Source organism: Paramormyrops kingsleyae, chromosome 21 (assembly GCF_048594095.1).
Source record: "Paramormyrops kingsleyae isolate MSU_618 chromosome 21, PKINGS_0.4, whole genome shotgun sequence".
NCBI classification, from domain to species: Eukaryota; Metazoa; Chordata; class Actinopteri; order Osteoglossiformes; family Mormyridae; genus Paramormyrops; species Paramormyrops kingsleyae.
Genome location: NC_132817.1, coordinates 14,118,443 through 14,128,329, shown reverse-complemented (window position 1 = coordinate 14,128,329; position 9,887 = coordinate 14,118,443). Strand labels below are relative to the sequence as shown.

The window sequence follows — 9,887 nt, the reverse complement described above, 5'->3', positions numbered from 1 at the left end:
TGCTAGTGATGTCTATATATGGGGTTGCCTATAGTCACCACCATGAGGTGACTGATTTGAGAAAAGCAACCGGTCTGGAGCCGAGAGCTGGAACAGGTGATCTCGGATGGAAAATTACAGATTAATCAATGAAATCGACTATCTGGCAATTAATCCACAAAGCCGGGTCACTTTAATTAAACGGCAAAAATCAACCGTTTCACGATCCTAAAGGAAAAAGCGTAGACAAGCTTTCTGTAATTGGGACAAAATAGAAAAGGCGAGTACCACGTGTTACCGAGCATCTTCAGTATTATTCCATTTACTTGTGTGATGCTTGCAATATGTGCCATGAGTGTAACGCTATTTGCTTTTGATAACATTAAGGCAAAAATTCACGGTTATTAAATGTTTCGGAAATAGAGCAAAATGACAGTCTGTTTTGCATAACGTTTTCTACGCTATTATGGGATTATTTATCACTCAGTTTATACATCAGTGCTGTAATGTAATGTGTTTATGTAACGTCCCAAGCAAAAATTTACATTCCAACATATTAAATGGTCTTACCAGTAACTTACAGTAACAACAGTTCAGCTCACTGTTCCAGCTGAATATCCTATTGGGAAGCCCACTGCTTTTCTTTTTCAACCGAGTGAATACAAACTAACTGTCAGACTTGCCCCACTGGGTGACAGCTTGCACCAAAATCCTATGTGGGAGTAGGACAGTTCAGACCCATTCAGACTGACTGATGGCAGGTGGTGACTCTTCCCGCAGGTCCATGTCTGTGACGCAGATCACATCCAGTTTGTTCCTGGGCAGTGCGGAGTCCGCCATGGACCAGATGTTGGTCTCACGGAAGCACATCACGCTCATCATCAATGCTACAGTGACACACACCTGCCCTGCATACCGTGGTGTGGAGTGCATCCGCATTGCCGTTGCAGACCTCCCGCACGCCCGACTGGGGGACCACTTTGAGAGGGTCGCTGACCGTATCCATAACAACCGAGCAGGCAGCACACTTGTCCACTGTGCGGCTGGCATGAGTCGCTCACCTGCCCTAGTCATGGCCTATTTAATGAGATACAGGGGGGTCACCCTGAGGCAGGCCCACCACTGGGTCCGTGACCGACGCCCCCATATCTGCCTCAACGCTGGCTTCTGGCGTCAGCTGCTGCAATATGAAAAACAGCTGTACGGCAAAAACAGCGTGAGGGTGGCCACTTCACCCCGGCTGCAGGAGGCCAAGAACCTGCAGGGCGGCGCTAGAGCCCACTTGTGGCGCTGAGTTAGCAGGGTTTACCCCTCATGCCTGTTCAAGCTGTTCGGGTATGATTGTGAAATGCTCCTCCATGGAACAGCACCCCTGCCCTCTGACCTCCAAAGATTCACTTTTTTTTTTTTTTTTTTTTACATGACATGTTTCTCTGCGGGCACAAATTGATCAAATGATGTAAAGCACTTATAAACTATGTGAGCTACACTGTTTAATCTCTGCATGACTGAGATGCTTTAGTAACTGTCCGGAGTCCATAGGTGGCTTTATAGCCCACATTCAGTACAACAACCAAACACTGTGATAGTAAAACTACATATACAAAAGGCAATGGCTAACTTTACATTGAACAAATGATCGGAAGCAGTCCTTTGCACTGTGGGAGATTCTGGTCTCCCGAAGTCACCTGCGCATGAATAATAAGCGTGGTGGTCAGTGTCCATGAGGCAAGTGAGGGGGTGTGAACTGGCTCCACAGTCATCTCAATACTGGAAGCTTCTCTTGGTCTGAATGTCATCCAGAATCTGCTGAAGCTCCTCATCCTCAAAACGTCCCTCCAGACTATACAGAAAGGGAAGTCAGAAGGCACTCAAAAACTAACCATGAGGGGACACCTCAGATTTCACACAAAAAAATCTGACCTGGGGATAAGTGCTTTGGCCTCTTCTGCCGCCTCGGGACACAGATTAGCCAGACTGGCCAGCTCGAACTTGTGGAGTTTCTTCTGCAGGAGCAAACTGTAGGACAGAGAGCGAAGTAAGACCAGGCGTACTCAGGGTTTCTTTTCCAGGTGCCTGCAATAGGAGAAACAAGATCACCTGCGCACGCTAGCGATGGTTTCTCTGTTCTTGAATCGGCTGAAGCGGGCGGTGTAGTTCAGCGTCTTCATGAAGACCTCGGACAGCTCCTGCTCGTCCTCGGCGCTCTCGTTCTGCTGCTTGCGGTGCTCCAACAGCATGTGAACCTCGGAGTTCAGCAGCGTCTCCGCATTTTCAAACTCTGCCGAGGACACGGACAGGCTCGGAGGTCGCCCACGCAGCCCCTCAGCTCATTCCATCCGAAAGGCGTTTCCGAAGTACCGTACCTTTGGGGAAAAGCAGCTGCGACGCGTCTTCCTCCACATCGCCGATGCCCGCTGGCCCCGACACGCCTGCCGCCGCCATTTACTCTGTTAATCGCTCGCTACCGTTATATAACAAAGCACTCGACTTATTTACAAAAACCGTAAACTTCAAGTAAATCCGAGTAAAACCTTTAATATTATTAACAAAGGTACACCGGAGAAAACCCCACGACGCACCAGAGCCCGCCAGCAGCCCTTTTAGATACAAGAGCAGATAGCTGGAGAAGAGAGCGCTGGCAAAGAGCGCCCCCGTCCGTCTGGAGGTCGTCAGAGCGCCACATCCCCCCCGTCCGATTATTGGCAGACAGCGCCCCCTTCGGTCTGGAGGTCGTCAGAGCGCCAGATTCCCCTGTCCGATTATTGGCAGACAGCGCCCCCGATCGACAGGATGTCGACTTTCGCACATCTTTCCGGCGGCTTTCGTGTCCTTTCCACAAATATAATCTTCCAGTCATGCTTTTAATAAAGAGACGTATTGTGTGTCAATAAGTTCCCATCCCGTCCCGCATTAATTCTCTCATAGTGTCGAATGCAAGATAATTGCTTTGGTCGTTGTCAAAAAGTAGTAAAAAAAAAAATAAACGTTACATTTTCTAAACCTCCATCCGAATTAGCGCTGCCAAAACCCTTCAAGGGCTCGGATCACTAATTTCACACGAAAAATAAGACGGGACTGCTAAGTAAATGGGAGGGGAAGTGTGTGTGTGTGTGTGTGGGGGGGGTGTTTGGAGCTGCCGTACCAAGTGACATGTTCTAGAAATAAATGTCTAACAGCTCTGACGGCTAACTTGACAAAGCATGACAACGGGACTGTGCACATAACCCCTTACCCTTTAGAACAGCCCCCTCCCCCCACCCACATACCACTCACTGGCATTATTTCATTTTGGGGAACGCTGTCGATTCCCTGTGTTTATGTAAGGACTCAAAGCACTTCTCTCAGCGGGTATGGGGGAGTGGGAGGGGGACGTAAATGGCCCTGCCACTCTTAGGTCATTTTTCTTTCTTCACATAATTTGACACTCGCCTTTCCTTGTAAGGTAATGTTGCCGTTCCACAAATGGGTCTGTGGCTTTTGCTGGAGCAGTAGCACAGTGTTCTGGCCCTGTTTACATTCCAGGCTGGCTGTGTCTGCCTGCCAACCGGACGACAGGGCGCCACCGGGGGAGCAGTGACTTCACCCCACGAGAGACACCGTCTGTTGTTAGACATTAACAAAGGACACATTCACTCCCCAGAATGTAGCAGCTAACTGAAAGTTCACAGCTACCAAAAGAGGGCGCTCTTCAACTGTCATTACATGTTTTATTAACAAACAAACACCTTATAAGTCATAATTGTGTTGTATTTATTTATTCACCTGTATTTGTCAACACAGGAAAGAGAATCACTACACAGTGATACTGGCTTTTGAACTTTGGGCTCAAAGTCCAAGGTTTCTCATAAACAATCAACTCTTCCATATTGGTAAGCACTCATGGAAAAAAACATTTTAAAGCTCTGCATTACACACAACATAAAAATAAGTTCTTGGCTATTTCATGCATCACACCATGTACAATTTACACATAAAACTGTGAATTCTTTAAGTAAATAGTTCCACAATGGTATCTGAGTGTTTTCACCTATAAAAATGCCCCACTGCAAATAAACGTTTTCAGAGAAGGATATAATCCAGGCTGGGTGTCCTCAGCCTCAACCTGAGTTCTCCTAATCACTTTTTTTGGTACAAAGTGTTTAATAAAGACCTAACTTGTAAAACACAAGTGCACATCTTCACCTCTGCTGTTTTACATGTAAATAGTATAATGCACAAAGTTATCATCAATACCAAAAACCTAGTAAAAAAAAAAACAACAATTAAGCTCTAAAAGTATTTAAATAAAGACTTGAACTGACATGTTAAATGCTTGATTAATGAGAGAGATTTTAAAAAATACATTTCTATATACACCAATCATTAAAAGCACTTCACTGTGTATTTACAAAGGTTACTGGCAGACCTGTTGCCGGAGTAGAGTTTCCATGGTGATGTTATGTGGTGACCACAGTTAGCGCCTGGAGTTAGAAGCTTGTTTCCAGTCCAGACAGGTTTTCAGTTTGCAGCCTTTCTCAGTCTAGGTGCTTTCTCCTTTGTCTGGCTCTTATGTCTTTCTTGTGTGTCTAGGTTAATTCAGACTCCCAATAGGATCCCAGAAAACAAGGTCCCTTTTTGGACAATGAATGCAGAGCCTGTTCCATTGTCTACGAAGATGGAGACGTATTCACCTGCCTAGGAGAGAAAACAAGCCAAACTTAGCGGGCCAAGTATCATGATGACAGTCGGCAGTTGGGCTGCTTGAATCACAGATGAGTCACAGAAATGAGTCACAGTTGTAATTTAGTTTTTTTGGTGTTTTAAACAAAATGAGCATTCTTTGGTAATACTCTGGCTTTCTTGACCTGGCGGGAAAACTGTGTGCCTGTATTAGTGTTTCCTGCTGAATCCCATACCTGCAGGTAAAGGGTTCCTGTCAACAGGATACTGTAGACACCCCCAACTTGACTTGCACCTCCCATGGCCTCCAGGGACCTGGAAAACATCAATCCAATACATGCCGAACAAAGAGACCTGCGGCTGGATAATCAGTAAGGGCTGTTTATGAGGCTCGGATTGCAGGAATTATCTCTAATGATCAGTAAGGACTGTGTGAAGCTCAGATTGCAGGAATAATCTATAACGACAGGTAAGGATTGTCTGTGAGGCTCAGATTTCAGGAACGATCTCTGATGATCAGTAAGGATTGTGTGTGAGACTCACATTGCAGGAATGATCTATAAGAACCAGTAAGGACAGTGTGTGAAGCTGAGACTGCAGGAATGATTTATAATGATCAGGAAGTAGGTAGGATCTATAATCATCAGTACTTACAGGTTACTGTGACAGAGTGACTCTATGCAGATGGATGCCTTGATCCAGTCTTTCTGCCGCGGCTGAGTCTTACGCTGGTTCTCACTGGGCTCTGATGACAGAAGTATGCAGACAAGGGCACACGTAGAGACAAGTTTGTCTGGAGTACAGGCTGGGAGGCAGGGGCATCAGGAAGGAAACTGACACAAATACCCAATCATATTCGGGCCAATATGGAGTCAGCCGATCTGCATTTTCCGGTGTGGGGAAGACAGCTCTGCACATACGTTCATATAAACCCAGACCTGTGGAGCTTCTGTAATGGTCTCTGCATTGCACCAGCAGCTGGACAAGTTTCCAGAATTCTAAAGAAGCGATCCCACCCTGAAGCCCACCCAGTTCCTTAGAAGGCCTTATCTCTGACATATGTTGTCTTTGTAGACACTGACTGAGTACAGTTTTGTTGCTCTAGGCCAATAGTGCTCTGAGGAGCGGGCGACCCTGAACGGTGCTTTACCGATGAGCAGGCTTCCGGAAACGTGGTAAAACCCAGAGACGGGAGCGGTATAGCGCCCACTGCTGGAGTTGAAGCCCTGACCTCTCTGGAACTGGCTCTCCGCGTCTGGAGGCTGAAATACAGAAGACGGTGAGAGGGAATATTTGTGTGTATGTAGGAGATTACTGAAGCATGTATGTACAGGTAGGCGTGTGGAGCAAGGTCAGGCACTCAGACTCACGGCGCCGAACGGCTGCAGTTCCACAAGGCTTCTCCGTGGTACAGGCAAGTTGTGTAGCAACCGGCAATGGAAAGCCGTCCCTACTCGTGGGAGCTGGTCACAGAGCAGGCAGCCTCCACTGGTGTCCAGGGTCCCAGCAGTGACAGCCACCTCTGTGTGGGGAGGGAGAGAGCAGCCAATCAGTATGCTGTCACACAGCTGGAGGGAGAGAGCAGCCAATCAGTATGCTGTCACACAGCTGGAGGGAGAGAGCAGCCAATCGATACTCTGTCAAACAGCTGGAGGGAGAGAGCAGCCAATCAGTATGCTGTCAAACAGCTGGAGGGAGGGAACAGCCAATCAGTACACTGTCCCAAACAGCTAGCAGGAGAGAGGACACTCTTTGTGTGTGTGCGATGGCAAGGAGCCAGGGCGCCTGGCATCCCTCAGTCACACACACACACACACACACACACACACACACACATGCTCATGCTCCACAAAAGGTGGGTGAGGGGTTCTGAGAGAGGAATCTCAAGAATTCTCCATCCAAGCCAAGTCACATCCAATCCTGGAAAATTACCCTTATTACAGGATCAGGCTGCCAGCTTCAGCAGGGATTGAGCCATCACAAACACTCAGCAGAGGGTTTATTAAATACTCATCATTGTACATGTGACCTGTTCTAGCACATTCTATAGTATTTTCTGGGCCGTATCCTACACTGTGTGTAGCTTGTTCTGTGCACATGGTCACCTCTGCGGAGTCTGGAGGGACTGTCGCTAAGGTGCTGTCTGTGAGTTTAACGGCTCCGTCATCACCTCTCAGCCTGAGGCGTAACTCCTGCATCAGATCCTCCTGCTGTCCAGATTGGGGTGCAGGGGGTCCTGGGGGACCCTGTGGGCCAGGGGGGCCAGGAGGGCCAGGGAGCCCATGCTGCACCAAAACATATCCGTAATGCATTCATCTGTTTTCAATGGAACATCCTTTATACTAACAAACATTAAGTGGCTATATACACACCATAGACTGCCCTTATATCACACCACAGACTGCCCTTACACCTTACATATACAGCACAGACTGTCCTTATGTCCTATATACACATCACAGACTGTCCGTACACCCTATATACACACCATAGACTGACTTGCACACTAGATACAGACCACAGACTATCCTTACACCCTAGTTACACACCACAGACTGTTTTTATACTGTACATTGACACCATACACTGTCCTTACACCCTGCATACACACCACAGACTGTCCTTGCACACTAGATATAGACCATAGACAGTCCTTATACCCCAGATGTATACCATGGACTGTTCTAATACTGTACAGTGACACCATATTATATCCTACAATGACACCATAGACAGTCCTTATACCCTAGATGTATAACATAGACTGTCCTTATACTCTAGATACACCCCAAAGACTGTTCTTACACTCTAAGTACACACTGTAGACTGTCCTAATACTGCACAGTGACACCATGCACTGTCTTTATACTCTACAGTGACACAATAGACTGTCCTTACACCCTAGATACACATCATAGACTATCCTTACATCCTACACACACACACCATACACAGTCCTTACACCCTACACACACACCATAGACTGTCCTTACACTCTACATACACACCATAGACTGTTCATATGCCCTACATAGATACTGTAAACCACCCTATATACATGTAACAGATTGTCCTTACACCCTACAAACACCCCATAGACCATAAATTATTCAGCTCAAGAGCTGTGTAGTAATTAGCACAAGGAGTTGAATCAGGTGTGTTAAATGAGGGGAAACCCAAATATGTGCAGGGCTCTGGCCCTTCAGGACTGGAGTTGGGCACTCCTGCCCTACAGTAACATTATGGACTACTCAAATACCCTACCTGCACACCATAGACCATCCTTACACCCCACAGTGACACCATAGTCTGCTCTCACAGTCTACATGCACACATGTGCACACAGGCTGTCCATACACCCTGCAGGGACACCATAGACCACCCTTATTCTTTATTTACACACCGCAAACTGTCTACACTACAGTGTAGCCAAGCACAGCACCTAAACCTACATCCACACCACCAACTGTCCTTACACTCAGTCTTCACATATAGACCACCTCTGCATTCTATATGCACACCATAGACTGTCCTTACACCTAATAGTGACACTACAGACTACCCTTACATGCTATGCACATCCTACTCACACCTTACTCCTTACAGGAACACTACAGGCTACACATACTTTCTAGAGGTATACTAAATACCCATCACATGCTAGCTTGTTTACCTTGGAAGGTTTCTTTTGAGGTTTCGTTTTCCTGTTGTCTCCTTTGTTGGAGTTCAGTCTGAAGAGCAGCCACGAGATGCGAGGGTTGACCATGGCCGTGTCAGAGGATTCAGAATCCTGTGGAATTTCACACATCAGCCACCGCATGAAGTGTGTGAACAGATGCCAGTGCTGCATGTGGGCAGACTGCATGCACAGGGGTGTATGTGTGTGGAGTGTGGGTCATGTATATATTACATTGTGGGGACCATAGTGTCCTCACCAGGTGATAAAACCTGTTATCCTGACCTTGTGGGGACATGTTTTTGGTCCACACAAGGGGAAACTCAATTTTATAAAAAATTTGAATGCGATCAGAAAAACTAAAAATGCCATAAGTATTGTAGTTTGTTTGGTTATTTATGGTTATGGGCTGGATGGGGGTTAAGGCTGTCATTGTTAGGATTAGGGTTATGCTCATAGAAATGACCGTACAGTCCCCATAAAGAAACAGATACCTAATCTGTGTATGTGTGCGTGTATATGTGTGTGTGTGGCTGGTAAGCAGTGTTGGGCATTTCAAGTCCAAAAGCTACAAATCCAGACCAAGATTTTGTTTCTATAGACCAACTGAATACTCTGTGACTATGACTCTTCATGCTCAACACTGCTGGCCTGTGTGTTTGTTAGCACGCACTGTTTGTCGCGTGAGCAGACGGCTGCTGAGCATCTCTGAGTGAATGAGGCTGTGTGAGGACGTACCTGCTGGTTGATGCTGGTGCTGCTGTTCCTGCTACAGGGCTCCAGCAGACATAGCTCCCCCAGGCAGGGGACCAGCATGAGGCCCATGAGCACCGCCAATGTCCCCCAGCAGCCCACGGCCGTCGAGCTGTGAGACATGCTGCGGCTGAGTGCACACTTCTGCTATTCTCCGCACTCTTCCTCTCTCTTCCTCTTCCTCTCACAGGCTTTCTTCCATCCCCTCACTGGGCAACTCTGACTCTGTTCTCCTCTTACTTCAGCTCTTCTGCCGCAGGCTTTTGATCATGACTTCGTTTGCGTCGCGTTCTTTTAACGTTTTAGCGTGTTAGTTCTGCAGGACGAATGTCCAGATTGGCTGATGTCCCCCCCCTCCCCCTCAGATCACTTGTTCCTGTGGACTGGAGGTCTTCGCGTCCTGCACAGCATAGCTTCAGAGTCGATTAGAGCTTCATAAAAGTTCAGCTCCCCAACTTTGAGCACTCAGCTTCTCCTGTCTTTTTATTTCAGGTCTCCCCTAAAGGCTCCACCTCTTCCCCGCCCCCCCCCCTGCTCTGTATTCCTCCCCCTCCTCCTCCTGTTTCTTGGTCTCGGCTGTCACTCAACTGCCCTTGGGCGTCTCTTGCTATGCCTGCGTCTGTTTCCTTCTGGGTCTCTCTGTCTACCTCACATTCTGCGCCAAAACTTTAAGTATCCGAACACATGATTTTAATGGATAGTTTGTCTAATAAATCATTTTATATATAGGTCAATCAACCAGAAATGTAACACTGAAAATCATAAAATGCCTGTAAATAAATATAACTCATAAGTAAATATTTATACTGAACAGGCC

At 47.0% G+C, this 9,887-nt stretch overlaps 3 protein-coding genes across 3 annotated transcripts; 1 reads left to right on the top strand and 2 right to left on the bottom strand.

Annotated features, from left to right (window-relative positions):
- The first annotated feature begins 733 nt into the window (after window positions 1-733).
- LOC111836538 (dual specificity protein phosphatase 14) lies at window positions 734-1,273 on the top strand. The gene has a single exon (XM_023797898.2). The coding sequence runs from the start codon at window positions 734-736 to the stop codon at window positions 1,271-1,273; it is 540 nt and encodes a 179-aa protein (XP_023653666.2).
- A 186-nt stretch (window positions 1,274-1,459) lies between these two features.
- polr2d (RNA polymerase II subunit D) lies at window positions 1,460-2,637 on the bottom strand. The gene is made up of 4 exons (XM_023797900.2): window positions 2,346-2,637; window positions 2,080-2,260; window positions 1,903-1,998; window positions 1,460-1,822 (listed from the first exon to the last, which is right to left on the bottom strand). Exons 1-4 carry the CDS (start codon window positions 2,422-2,424, stop codon window positions 1,744-1,746), a joined length of 435 nt encoding a protein of 144 aa, XP_023653668.1. The 5' UTR covers window positions 2,425-2,637; the 3' UTR covers window positions 1,460-1,743.
- A 1,084-nt stretch (window positions 2,638-3,721) lies between these two features.
- On the bottom strand, window positions 3,722-9,558 carry LOC111836566 (erythroferrone). Its single transcript, XM_072704335.1, has 8 exons — window positions 9,056-9,558; window positions 8,315-8,431; window positions 6,812-6,926; window positions 6,012-6,163; window positions 5,792-5,903; window positions 5,296-5,386; window positions 4,878-4,956; window positions 3,722-4,656 (listed from the first exon to the last, which is right to left on the bottom strand). Exons 1-8 carry the CDS (start codon window positions 9,191-9,193, stop codon window positions 4,558-4,560), a joined length of 903 nt encoding a protein of 300 aa, XP_072560436.1. The 5' UTR covers window positions 9,194-9,558; the 3' UTR covers window positions 3,722-4,557.
- Window positions 9,559-9,887: the final 329 nt, after the last annotated feature.